Below are 14576 nucleotides of genomic sequence, written 5' to 3'. Positions count from 1 at the left end.
TAAATAAGAAGTATCTGCTATTGTCAAGATGAAGAGTATCTTCTGATTCTTGAATAACCCCTTCATTTTTACCTGTTGGTTCATTCGAGGTCTACAACAACAGGGTATTTTTAGAGTTCCTGGATCTCAGGTTGAAGTCAATGATATCAAGAACTCATTTGAGAGAGGTATGAACTAGCCTATGATTCTTGCAGTATTGCTTAAAATAATTTGTAAAATCTGGTAAATAAATATTCATGCAGATAAGAATTGTTTGCCACCAATTGTTTTTAGCATTGTAAAGCTGAGTACATGCAACAGAATAATGTATGTGAATAAGCCAGTACACTATCATTCCTGTGAACCCATTTTCAGGATAGAATTCATCCTAGAGACGTAAAGGAGAATTGGCTTTAAATGTGTGCAGAATGAGTTCCCTCATCAATAATCTTATTTTGGCGCCATCCCAGTCTGTTTAGGGAAAGAAAAAAATCATGATTGTGTCATAAATATTAAATGTGCATAAATTCTAACATACCACACATGTAGAATGACCATGCTTAATATGTGAATTCTGGACAACAAAAATTTATTTGGGAATATGGATATAGCCAATCCTCCAAGAGCTTACAGGGCTATTAGTGCAGGACCTACTGTAAGCTCCAAGGGGATTGGCTACATCAGGAGTGTGTGGCCTCATATGCAAAGGAGCTCCTGCTACAAAAAAAGCCCTGGATTAGAGATCACGAAAAGTATTTGATGATGAATGTAGAGATTGGAGACTTATATTTTTAAAAACCATGGCTTCATCTTCATGGTACCTGTGCAGTCCCACATATGTACTGTGCATGCTCTGTCTTACTGTAGAGAGTTTTTTTGAAGCTGAAAAATGCCTACTGGTGCTCCATCTCCCGCCTCCCCCAAGCTGTCTTCCCATTTTTAGAGGGTGATATAGAGGGGCAGAAGTGGTCTTCCCTTAGTTCCCAGCTGTCATGGAGGGAGTTTCTCCATCAAAGCTGTGTTTCAACAGCCTGTTACTGCCAACAACTACCTACTTCCAACCTTTACCTTCTTAAGAGCTAAGTGTCTTGAATATGCCACAAAAAGTGCTCTTCAAAAAATGCAGGTCATGTGGAATCTAAAATTCTGCCCCCCCCCCAAACCAGTGATCATATTGAATGCCTTATGTGCCTTGTTGAAGAGCACATTGTTTTGTGCTGCTCTTTTTGTTGCAATTCACTCCGAAAGCTAGGCACAATAGAGCTTCCTGCCTAAAAGCGGCACTCTGGGGAAAGGCCTTGAATGGTGCTGCTCGTGACAAATCCCCAAGTGATGCACCTCCTTCTGTTGCTGACAGATGGGTTCTACTGCTGAAAGACCGAACCCAACCAACTGGAGTCCAATGTAAAAATCAAGGATGTCTGTGGGCTTCCACTCTCACATCACCTAAACACAGTTCCTTGGAGCTACTTTCCAAGAAGGCACATCACAAACATCCAGAGAAACAGCCAAAATCAAAATTATCATCCACCCATTCCCATCCCCTATCCAAGGACTCACGTTCCACTTGAGTTGTTGGTTAAGGAGGCAACCTCCATTCCATTGGGTCACTCCATTGGGTCACTCACTCATTTTCTCCCCATTCCATGTCAGAGGGCAAAGTTCAAGATTCAAAAACTCTTATCCCCTGTTGTCAACTCAATTCTTCCCATATGGATCCACCACCCCATCAGATCTGACATATTTGTATTTGATACCATTCTAATTGCCATATCAAGGACAGTGTGACTGCTACAACCAGGGCTGGGATCCGTACACTCCTCTCAGTTCCAACCAGGCAGAGACACTTTGTTTCCCTCCAGATTATCCTGAGCTTCCACAGGAGGAGGACCAGCCCTTCAAGAATATGACTTTCCCATATGGTCCCCCTGCCTTTGAGGGCAAGGACTGACTGTGCCTCTAAACCCTCACCCAAGGACATGATGCCCAAACCATCCATACATTCCCTCAGTTAGGACTTTCACTATACAGCTAGCAGCTAGTTTGCATGGCTCAGTCTCTTGAAATCAACATGTCCTGCCCTAGAGCTGTGGATCCAGTCCTTTGAGTGATGAACCTGGGAAATATGGGACCTGTCACCAATCATGGAAGAACACCTATAAGTCACAACGAAATCTTGGTTACATCTGGCATTGGTGTTGCTTTCTGCTTGGCATATTGAAAACCAATACAGAACCATGCAGGAGGAATGCCCCCTTTTTTTGATTACGGTTTGTGATTCCACATTGATTACTTGGCTCCTGCTTGACTTCCTGGACTTTGACCTTGGACTGGCTTTGGACTCCTGCCTGCCTGCACCCTGAGAACGTGACAAATACAGATTAAGTCTATCTGAGGCTGAAGGTCCCAACCAGAGGATGACTGAAAAAAGATGACTGCAGATTTATACCCCGCCCTTCTCTCTGAATCAGTGACTCAGAGTAGCTTACAATCTCCTATATCTTCTCCCCCCACAACAGACACCCTGTGAGGTGGGTGGGGCTGAGAGGGCTCTCACAGCAGCTGCCCTTTCAAGGACAACTCCTGTGAGAGGCTATGGCTAACCCAAGGCCATTCCAGCAGCTGCAAGTGGAGGAGTGGGGAATCAAACCCGGTTCTCCCAGATAAGAGTCCACACACTTAACCACTACACCAAACTGGCTCTCAGAAGTGGGCAACATCATCTTGCATCTTGGGGAACCTCCCAAGCTTGAAGCAGGAACACAGGAGGGGCTTGCAAAAGCACAAGGGAGGAGAGACAGACAGCAATGACAGGAAAATGGGGACAAGGGCTCAGGTGGCAAAGGGGAATTGGAAACAGGTATGCCATCCTCACCCCATGCCAAGGGTAGAGGGTGGGCTCAAGGAGAGAGCAAGAGTGCCCCATTGGGAGCAAGGGTTGGCTGTCAGATAGATCCTTCTCAGGGAGGGGAGGGGTTAGATGGCTTGGTGGGGCCTTAAACAGGGAGTTCAAGGCTGGCCAGGGCACAGGAGAGGACCCAGAGGGCTAAAGAAAGCCATGGGGAACCCATGAGCAGGAGAGAGGAACGTGGGTGTCTGCCAACCCCCTTCTTCCTGCATTATCTGACGCCACTGTCAAGCTCATGCCCTGGAGGACTCTGCTGTACTGAGCCTGCATCCTGCAGTCCCAGGACTCAACAAAGTCCTTGATCTACTGAGCAAAGACAAAAGGAAGTACTTCTTCACCCAAAGGATGATTAACATGTGGAATTCACTGCCACAGGAGATGGTGGCGGCCACAAGCATAGCCACCTTCAAGAGGGGTTTAGATAAAAATATGAAGCAGAGGTCCACCAGTGGCTATTAGCCACAGTGTGTGTGTGTGTGTGTGTGTATAATTTTTTTTTGGCCACTGTGTGACACAGAGTGTTGGACTGGATGGGCCATTGGCCTTATCTAACATGGCTTCTCTTATGTTCACTGCCAAGAACTTAGGAGTGATTCCCTCCACATTTTCCAACATGAGACCTAGACCCTAGTTCAGGCCATATTGCTCATTAGCCAGAGGAAGAGGACTCCAGACCCACACTACTTCCAAAAACCCTCATATACACCCACAACCTAACCCACCCATTCTGCTGAGGATAATGTTCTCTAACCCCAAAGGCAAGGCAAGGCCCCAGTTGCTCAAACCTACCCCACTTTCTCAGCAGGGCTTTTGATAATCATAGTCCCTGCCCAGTTCACAATCCAACAAAGACATCCAAACAGATCCTCTGACAAGACATCATCCAGGAGCAGTGGATCAGAACCATCATGACAGAGGGGCTATATGATAAAATTCTTCTTTCTTTCTTATTTGTGTCCCCCTATTGTCCAGCGTCCGTTCCACCCCCCACCCCCCCAAATCCTATGCCCAGAACTCCTAGCAGAGGTTTCTGTCCTGCTCAACAAGAAAATAATAACAAAAAGTTATCACTTGGGGTTTTACTATAGAAATACTTTCTGGTCAAAGAGAATGGAATAAGACCAATATTTATTTATTTATTTATATTTAGACTTATATCCCGCCCTTCTCACCGAAGTGTCTCAGGGCGGCTTACAACATAATAATTTACACAGATTCAATTTAAAAGCATTTACAGATACAATTTAAACCATAATTAATAAAACAAATAAAAATAAAACCAGCGGTCTGTATGTGCATTTTATTCCATTCAGAAGGTATCCTCATTGTCAGTTAGATGTTATAGGCCTGCCGGAAGAGGGCTGTCTTACAGGCCCTGCGGAACTGTCCTAGGTCCCGCAGGGCCCGGACCTCCTCCGGCAGCTGGTTCCACCAGTAAGGTGCCGTTATTGAGAAGGCCCGGTCCCTGGTGGATTTTAGACGGGCCTCCTTTGGCCCGGGGATTACCAGCAGGTTTTGTGAACCTGACCGTAGTACTCTCTGGGGAACGTGTGGGGAGAGACGGTCCCTAAGGTAGGCAGGTCCTAGGCCTTATAGGGCTTTAAAGGTAATGACCAACACCTTGTACTGGACTCGGAATGTTACTGGCAGCCAGTGCAGGTCCCGGAGCCCCGACCGTATGTGCTCCCATCTTGGGAGCCCTAATAGCAGCCGGGCAGTGGCGTTCTGCACTAGCTGCAGTTTCCGGGCCCGGCACAAGGGTAGCCCCATGTAGAGGGCATTGCAGTAGTCCAGCCTCGAGGCGACCGTAGCATGAATCACTGTTGCTAGGTCGTCGCGCTCCAGGAAGGGGGCCAACTGCCTCGCCCGCCTAAGATGAAAGAAAGCGGACTTGGCAGTGGCTGCTATCTGAGCCTCCATCGTCAGTGAAGGCTCCAATAGTACCCCCAAGCCCTTGACCCTGCTCGACGCTATCAGACCTGAAAGGCCTAAACAAGTTCTTAAAAATAATAAAAAGTTCAGAATATTAAAAATGCCTGAAGTTCTCTTTCTGTTGTGCAGAAGTGCATAGTTGATAATGTTTGATTTACTGGATTCATATCTCCATGTGCAAATAAGACTGAACCACCAGAAATACCTGTGTTCAAACAGCTACTTCACTTCCAATACAATACTTCCGTGGAAGTGGTGGAAACCATATTGAAAGCAGAGGTGCCCATGGCTATTTCTACAGTGCTTTGGTGGCAGTAGAGAGGAACTGAGGAAAGGGCATTCCACTCCCTCCATATCATGCTGTATAAGACAGAAAGACAGTGCGGGGAGGAGAGGAGTGAAGTGCCAATAGGTATTTCTGTGCTTCAAAAACCTCTCCATGGCAAGTTTGCATTTGTGCAGTATCTGTGTGTGACTACACAGGTGGCCATTTGATGACTGATAGTTACCGGTAAGTCCAACCATTTTTCTGCTTATTCCTCTGTGTATTTATTCAGAAGTAAGCTCCATTGAGTCTCAATGCATGTACATAATATTGCAGCCTAAGATGACCTAGGGTTACTGCTGTGATATCAGTGTTCTTTAGATGATCATGAGCTATTTCTGCCCACTGATATACCTGTAAACGGAATATGTTAGTCATGTAATGAGCTGTCATGAATAGGTGGTCATCTGAAATATGTGTTGCAAATGATACACTATTATATACTTCAATGAATTGTAAGGTAAGCAAATTTAAGTGAATTGTTCTTCAAATCAAAACACTGGAGTAAATATGAAATGGAAGTGGTAATACACTTCCAGTCATTTAAAATTCTGACTCTTGCTGGTAACTAAAATCCTCCTGTTTATAGTTATTTTTTATGTAATATGGTCCAGCATGGTGCTATTTAAAATAATGTTCTGTGTAAGTGAATGCTGAAAGAAATGAGTGTGTTGCCATAATATAGGCTGGAATTTCTGATCCTTTCAGACTTACAACAACAGCAACCACAACCTTTAATGGCATACAACAGCATCACAGACAGGCAAGGAAGTACCAGTAAAAAAATCATTGACACTTATTAATACAGTCTCTCCTCTTGGCGGCAAGATACAAAAAATTGGCCACCATTTCCATAGTCCCCACACGACGGGTAGAGAGAAGAAAAAGTGTCTTCCTCTCCTTGGGTTGATTTTCTTGGTCTCTCAGTAACAGCTCCAAAAACAAGGCATCGAGATCACAATAATAGGTACAATGCAAAAGAATATGATCTAGGCATTCTATTTCGTTAGCATCACAAGTGCATGATCTATCAGTATATGGGATTTTACAAAACCTTCCAAGCAATACAGCCCAAGGTAGCACCTTAAAATGGGCTAGCATAAAGGCTCTTCGATAATGTAGAGTGGTCAGACAGAGGAAATATTCTGTCTATAGACCCTTGGGGAGGAATCCCTACCCTCAAGGGGGGAGCATCTGCCTGTGGCATGACTAGTCAGCTCTTGATGTTTAATATCCAGCAGTCTTTGTTTAATCAAACCAAAGGCTAATCTTTCTGGCAGGAGACCTTTCAAACTTAATTTCGGTGAGAGTTTCTCGGCTAATCTGGAAGTACTATCTAATGATATAAGCAATTTTTTAAAATCCTTTCAGGTGAAGACCCCCTTGCTGATGATCAAAATGAACGGGACATTAATTCTGTTGCTGGGGTATTAAAGCTATATTTTCGGGGTTTGGAAAATCCGCTCTTTCCTAAGGAAAGGTTTCAAGACTTGATTTCTACTATAAGTAAGTACCATCTGTGATAAATGAAGTCGTTGAACTCTGCACTTCATGGTCTTTTTAAATCCCAGGACTTGGAGCTCTTGTGTTTAAAAGCAAATTGTTCTTGAGTGAGGTGGATAATTGCCTGCCCCTTTTTGTAATGCATCAGTATGAATCTTAGCAAAAAATTAACGCTGCTTTCATTGCAGCCCCCAAGTTCAGTGCCCTAATTCAGTATGGTAACAGTACTCCATGTGAGTATAGGAAGCTGCCTTATACTGGCTATAAGAACATAAGAGAAGTCATGTTGGATCAGGCCAAAGACCCATCCACTCCAATACTCTGTGGCCGTTTTCCCACTCACGTTTTACTGGCGCCACGACCATCCTGACGCCGGCGAATCTGCCTGGATTTCGCATCAGAAGCTCCGGCGCTCCCAGAAGCGCCGGCTACTTCCGTCGCTAAGCCAGCGCAAACGGAAATCGCAAAGATGCAGGAAAACGTTTGCGCTGGCTTAGCGACGGAAAGCGCCGGCGCTTCTGGGAGCGCCGGCGCTTCTGTTGCGAAATCCAGGCAGATTCGCCGGCGTCAGGATGGTCGTGGCGCCAGTAAAACGTGAGTGGGAAAACGGCCTGTGTCACACTGTAGCAACCCCCCCCCCCCAAAAAAAAGAGAACATAAGAGAAGTCATGTTGGATCAGGCCAAAGACCCATCCATTCCAATACTCTGTGTCACACTGTAGCAACCTCCCCCCCCCAAAAAAATGCCACCAGACCATTGGTACATCTAGCTTGATACTGTCTGTCTGAACTGGAAGCAGCTGTAGGGTCTGTCCTAGCACCTACTAACTGGAATTCTTTTTAACTGGAGTTGCCAGGGATTGAATCTAGGACTTTCTGTGTGCAAAACACATACTCTACTACTGAGCCAAGTGAATTTCTGTGTTTCCTTAAAGCAGATTTCTCACTATCTAAAAGTATGTTTTTATTTGCTAATTATGTGTCTCCCTGAGCATATCCCTGAGCAAAATGTGCATACATTTGCCAGTTGTAGTTTGTGCAACAGAGATTACTGAAAATACTGATAGACTTCAGTAATACATGCCTTTGCAAACTACAGGTGTGAAAGTCTAAAAAAATTTAGGAGCTAATCAAGGAAATACTCCATGGCTATCAGGTTTAGTGAAGGCTATAATCCTTATTTAAATTTTCTTTCTTTTGGCAAGACAAAGAGAGAGCAATTAATAATCTCCTTTGTTTATGTCAATAGTAAGTTACAACTTAATCTTTATTATAATAGCTGTTATAGAACTGTCAATTTATTGTTTCCTTCCTGCTTCAGATTATGTTTGTATATAGATCTCTAGCCTAAGGTTAATTGTTGTCATGTTATTGAAGAATTAATAAATATTTATTTTTAAAAATGAATTAAGAGAAAAATTAATCTCCTTCTTGCAGCCAATTTTTCAGATGTAAAAACTGGGAAATTTGGGAAAGCACTTAAAAAAACTTATATGAAGTGCATTCTTTTTTTGGAATGACTGAAATAAATTTAAGACAAGACTCATACTCAAAATGTGTTGCATGAAAATTCCTATGTAAAACCATCACTATTTTCAGTGTTATAAAGTTTAACTTGGAAGCCCAATATCCTTCTGGTCTTATTACAACCATGTGAGGTTGTTTCTGTCCAAAATAATACAATAACTTACAATATCTTTCTAATGTCTTTTCACCCTACACTGCAGATGTCAAAAAATAAGACATGTGCTAAGGTAGCATATGATGAAGCTGTTTACAGTGCTCTCTCAAGTATATTTGCAACTTTGCTAGTAGAAAACTGTTCCTGTGCTTTTGTTAAATTCCATGAGTTTGCCAGATATGATTTTATGTGATATTTATTGAAAACATTTCTATTGTATATGATAACTAACGTATAAGTTATGCATTTTATGTTAAAGCAGTAAAATAGGTTTCATGTTTTCTTGAAAATGTCTGTGTTTTCTCAAAATAATAATAAACTGCTGTGTTTTTCTGCAATTTAAAATTTCCAGAAGTTTTGCATCTCTACACGCCTTGCATGAGTGCATTATATTTTTCTGGATCTAGGTTGTATTTTAGTTTATGAATCACCCACTGCCTGCCATTTGAATATTCTGAACCACAACTTGAATCAAAATTCTGTTCTAGTTCCTGTCAACTCTGGACCTAAACACATATAAGAACTACAGCAGTAACAAAGAATGCTATATGCAGGCGGTTTTAGAGGCCCCTTTTAGGGGCTTCTAAGGCCCCTGTATTTTCACCTTCCTTCCAAGTTAGTGTTCTTGAGAGCACAGTAATAAATCAACAGAGCTGTTCTGATGCTTTAAATTAGGTCTGTGCTTTAGTATATTACTATGGAGAGCCTGAAAGCTGATTGATGTGCTGGTAGAAATGAGCGATTCTATTACAGCTAAACGTGAGCTTGCTTGGCACAGTGATAACAGTGATATGCCATGTTATACGACTGTCTGTCGTATCATTTGTATCCCATGGTACTAACGCAGTCCCACACAAATGCAGGGATATAGGATGTTCAGTTTTGCCCACATGTGAACTGCTCAGCAATGCACGTGACACTCACACTTTTGAAAAGTACGCCCAGACATCATGAATTAGGTGAGCTTTTCTTTATCTCTTGCATTCTACTCTTCATCTAGGGTATACAAATTGGTACTTAGCTTTTTTATATTCTTGTTTATGATTTTAACATGCTATATTGCCCTGACCTGGATAGAAGCTAAGCAGGGTCGATTCTGGCAAGTATTTGAATGGGAGATCTCCTTGGAATACCAGCAGTTGGGAGGACAAGAACAGGCTTTATTGAGCCACCTCTCTGAATATCCACCAGACCCCCAGTAGGGGTCAGTCACCAGAGGTTGCTATGATTTCCAGGTGCACATGCACACACACATGCACATAGATACAAAAATACCTCCCAAACAGTGTTCCCTCTAAGGTGAGTTAGTGTGAGCTAGCTCACAGTTTTTTAGCCTGTGGCTCACACATTTTTGTCTTATCTCAGGAAGTATGGCCCAGAGCAAACTAATTTATGTAGTAGCCAAATTGCTGATTCACAACTTTAATGCTAGTAGGTCACAAAGAATTTTTGCTCACCAAATTCCACAAATTAGAGGGATCATTGCTCCCAAAAATGCTGTATTATGCCTATTATGGCTTTAATAACAAGGCAAAGCATTTATGTTTAAGTGCCACTCACACCCAAGATGCTGCCCTTCCCTTATTAAAAAGGAAAAAGAGGCCAGAGCCAAAATACACTGTTCTTTATACAACTAAGAAGGAAGAAAGGCTAATAGAGCTCAATCTGAAGCTTGAACTGCAGCACAGAAAAAGCTGATTTGATTTCCCTTGGCTCAGGCTTAACAGATGCTGAATTATTTTTTATTTGGTCAGCACATAGCATTATTGCACATGTTGCAGGGCATTTGCATGCCCTGAAAGTCTGCATTGTCACCAAGTTCTGTATTTAGTACGTGATCTTTTATGAAAAGCAGGAGCCTGGCTGGCCCAAGTGAAAACAGTAGAATTGGCATGGAATGCTTTCTTGTGTGGGCAATGGCAACAAATGAATAAGAATTGCGCACAAATTTATATTGAACGAGTCTAAAGCTCAGTGGCAGAGTGCATTTCTTTGCATGTAGAAGGTTCCATGTTCACTCCCTGACAGTTCTTGTTAAAAGGATATGGGTAGTAGAGAAGATCCTTACTCTACCTCAGACCCTGTAAAGTTTCTGCAACTCAGAGCAGACAGTCTTGAGCTACATGTAATAGTGGTTTGACTCAATGTCATTGTCATATGTTCTGTAAAAGGACTATAATTGCATCTTAGTGTTCCAACTACTTTTTATTTTATTTTATTTTTAAAAAATAAGCTTATTAATTTTATAATATACTGTCTACTGTTATTTTGTCAATCATTATGGATGAAAAAAACAGTTTTAAAAAGTGTGTATGTACATATATAGATTCAGGTGGGCAGCGTGGATCTTTGAAGAAATGTGCATGCACACGAAAGCTTACATTCTGAATTAAAGTTTGTTGGTCTTAAAGGTACTGTGTATATATGTGTGTGTGTATTCTAAACTGCAGTTTTGTTTTTTACTTCTTAGTATTATATTCACTGACACAAGGTCCTTTTGTGAATGACTGATAGGGCTGCTTGGGCCCTGACTGCTGAATTGGTGTATAATCCTGTCCTAAGTCAGGATGGGCATACCCCAGAGTTCCTTGTTAGATGCCAGTCTAATTTATGATGATAAAGACTGTCCCAAAAGAGGTTTTGCTGTTTCTCTGGTAGGCGTGTATCATAGCAGAGCTGCTTTTCTTCATTGTATGCAAAAATGAATGATCCCCATTAAAGTTAATTGGAAGGAAAAGGAAAGGTCCCCTGTGCAAGCAGCAGTCGTTTCCGACTCTGGGGTGACGCTGCTTTCACAACATTTTCACGGCAGACTTTTTACAGGGTGGTTTGCCATTGCCTTCCCCAGTCATCTACGCTTTCCCCCACAGCAAGCTGGGTACTCATTTTACCAACCTCGGAAGGATGGAAGGATAAGTCAGCCTCGAGCCGGCTACCTGAAAACCCAGCTTCCACTGGGGATCGAACTCAGGTCATGAGCAGAGCTTAGGACTGCAGTACTGCAGCTTTAACACTTTGCACCATGGGGCTCTTAAAGCTAAAGTTAATTTCTGTTAAATATGCTTTGAGGGATTGCAGTTATATTTGGGGAGATTTATTTTCTAAATCTATATGCGTAATGCTCTTTCTGTCAGCCTTACCATATCCCCAGATAATACGATAATGATGTAAACCAGGGCTTTTTTTGTAGCGGGAACTCCTTTGCATATTAGGCCACACACCCCTGATGTAGCCAGTCCTCCAAGAGCTTACAGGGCTTTCTGCAAGCTCTTGGAGGATTGGATAGATCAGGGGTGTGTGGCCTAATATGCAAAGGAGTTCCACCTACAAAAAAAGCCCTGATGTAAATATGTACCAAATCTCAGGCTTTCCCCTAGACTATAGTTCACTTTACATGGGCAGACCACCATCATAGAAATAGTCATGTATTCCTCCTAGTGGGTTGGATCCATTGCAAACAAGGCCCACACACAAACCTGTGATCATCTTGGCTTTGTCTGCCCCACAGTAGTCATTACTGGTCCTTGGAAAGTTTATTTTTGGGATTACAAGACCTGTGTGGCATATTAGCCCTGTGAGTCAGGAAGCTGCAGTCTGTGTACAAAAGGTGACATTGCTCCCTTTAGCCTCTTGCAAAAGCAGACTGCTGCTATGAGAGAACTTCCATTCCCAGTGTAGCCTCCAGACCTGTGTGGTTACATGGGTCCTATGATCTTGGAAGTAAAGTTTCCCAAGGGTCAGAAATGGCTTCTTGAAGGGAGGGGAGAGCTGGGACGATCAGCAGTTGTCAGTGCTTTCCACCAACAGATCACTGGATCTGACACAGAAAGTTTAGCCTGAAGTGCAAAGAGAAGAGCCTGCCCCACTGATGGCAAACAAAATAGTGCTGTACCAGTGGCTGATTCTGACAGTTCTTTTGGATTTGTAAGGAATATACTACCTACCAACAAATGCCTGAGAACTGACTGGTTAATTGTCCGGGTCAGATTTTGAACCTTAATGGGCTATTGTAAATTCTTATATTACAGAAATTGAAAATCTTGCCGAAAGAGTGCATCAGATCCAGCAAATCATTATTACCTTGCCACGGGCCGTCATCATTGTCATGAGATATCTCTTTGCTTTCCTCAACCAGTGAGTCGAGTCACTTGCTTCTTTTTTTGGCCCGAGTTGAAATTCCCTTCCCTGCTCAGTGCTCTCTCTTGTTCATATCCAGTGCTTGGGCAGAGGGGTGTTTGTGCATCTTGACTGTAATGGCCATCTTTGGCCCAGCTGCAGGGGACTGCCTGTAGAAGCCTGTTTGTGTTCACAGTTGACAATTTGGTGGCGTAGCTGTGGGTTGCTTGTATTTGCAGCTTGTCGCAGTACAGTGATGAGAACATGATGGATCCCTACAACCTGGCCATCTGCTTTGGACCGACTTTAATGCACATTCCAGATGGACAGGATCCAGTGTCCTGCCAGGCTCACGTCAATGAGGTCATCAAAACCATCATAATCAATCATGAGGCCATCTTCCCCAGCCTCAGGGAACTAGAAGGACCTGTCTATGAGAAATGCATGACTGGTGGGGAAGAGTACTGGTAAGAAACATAGAAATGGAAATTTGTGTCTTGAAGGTTACTGATTTTTTTTAATTTAAACAAGAGCTGTTCAACTACAGGTGTTAACATTTGGTTGTCAGTTGAGATGACAGTTGAAATAGTATTTATTATTTATATCCCATCTTTCATCCCAGTGGGGACCCAAGGCAGCTTACATCATTCCTCTTCTCCTCCGCTTTATCCTCACAACAGCCATGTGAGGTTGGTTAGTCTGAGAGTGTGTGACTGGACCAAGGTCACCCAGTGAGCTTTCATAGCACGAGTGGGAATTCAAACCTGGATTTCCCAGATATTAACCTGATGCTTTGACCAATGTACCTCACTGGTTTGTGGGGCCCAGGGCAATTTGCTTTCTTTGCTCTGCTCCAGCACTCCGGTATGTTTAGGACTGCTATCTCTGCGTTGGGAAATTCCTAGGGATTTGTGGGGAGAAGCCTGAGGAGGACAGTTTGAGTAGACTGACATAGACTTCACCCTCCAAAACAACTATTTCCCCCAGGGAAACTGATCTCTGTAGCTGTTTTATTGCAGAGGAACTTCAAGAACAGAATGGAAAGGGAAATTGCTGAATTACAAATTATTACAATACTTGGAACAAACACCTTCCAAGGACTCAACAGGGATATTGGGTTTTTTTTTATCTCATTACTTTGAGGTCACCTATAGGATGTCCTGGAAGGTTGAAGTCTATAGGTTTCTCAGTTTTGTGATTCCCGATGTCAGATTTGTGTCCATTTATCTATTGGAATAGGATTTTACCTGTTTTTCTTATGTAGAGAACCAAAGGGCACTTAATGGCACATTCAGTGTTAGAAGTTGAGCAAGTGAATGTTGGTACTTAATGACATATACAATGTAGGTGCTTTCTTGGCATATACAGTGCTAGAAGATGAGCAAATGAATGATCCTGAGATGGTATAGTTGATGCTGTTAGGTCCAGTGATTGTGTTGTTTAGGCATCTGTGGCAGCAAAGCTGGCATTTGGGTTTATTGCAAACTCTGGTACCAGTGTCTACGTTCAAAATAGATGTTGCATTATTGTGGATGAGGAGTTGTTTGAGATTGAGGAGTTGCTTGCATGAAGTTCCAGAAAAGAAAATTTTACACATTCTTCCCAGGAAGTTTAGTACTAGGTGTGAAGACAAGAGTGTAGCCTGCTGATGCTACTTGGTTGTTTGAATCTTTGTTGATGAGTTAAATTTCATTACTGGATATAAACCTGAGGTCAAGTTAACTTCATTAGAAGAAAAGCAATGACAGGAGTTTTCTTTGTAATAATCTTTTCATGAATTTCATTAAAATGTCTCATCCTTCAGAGTTCAAAGAAACAGCAGTAGTAATGAAACTAAGTATCATGCAACACAAGAGCAAGCATAGATTTGACAGAAATCATAGTTTAGTTTTACGCACCAACAGCTGCTGCGTATTTCTACTGCCAGAGCCATGTATAGATGTTTCTGAAGCCCTCTTTTGAGCCAGTGGGCATAACATTTGAATTTGCTGTGAACTTTCAATGAGGAGGGGGGTGGGAATTGGCTCAAAGTGTATGAGCAGCATGAGTGGTGGTGGTGATCATAAGGCACTTGGGCTCGGGATGAGTACGCACCTAAAAAAAGCAGTTAATTTCATTTTGGGGTTTGGGGC

At 42.7% G+C, this 14576-nt stretch overlaps 1 protein-coding gene across 2 annotated transcripts in view; it reads left to right on the top strand.

Moving 5' to 3' along the window:
• SRGAP3 (SLIT-ROBO Rho GTPase activating protein 3) overlaps positions 1 to 14576 on the top strand; it is a 303414-nt gene that overhangs the window by 270421 nt on the left and 18417 nt on the right. For both annotated transcript variants that reach the window (XM_060239606.1, XM_060239607.1), the window contains exons 14-17: positions 90 to 167; positions 6516 to 6650; positions 12357 to 12462; positions 12684 to 12911. In XM_060239606.1, the coding sequence (XP_060095589.1) occupies positions 90 to 167; positions 6516 to 6650; positions 12357 to 12462; positions 12684 to 12911 (547 nt within the window). The remainder of the gene's footprint in view (positions 1 to 89; positions 168 to 6515; positions 6651 to 12356; positions 12463 to 12683; positions 12912 to 14576) is intronic.

The sequence above is a fragment of the Heteronotia binoei genome, chromosome 5 (genome assembly GCF_032191835.1).
Source record: "Heteronotia binoei isolate CCM8104 ecotype False Entrance Well chromosome 5, APGP_CSIRO_Hbin_v1, whole genome shotgun sequence".
Taxonomy (NCBI): domain Eukaryota; kingdom Metazoa; phylum Chordata; class Lepidosauria; order Squamata; family Gekkonidae; genus Heteronotia; species Heteronotia binoei.
This window is presented reverse-complemented; position numbering and strand designations above follow the sequence as displayed.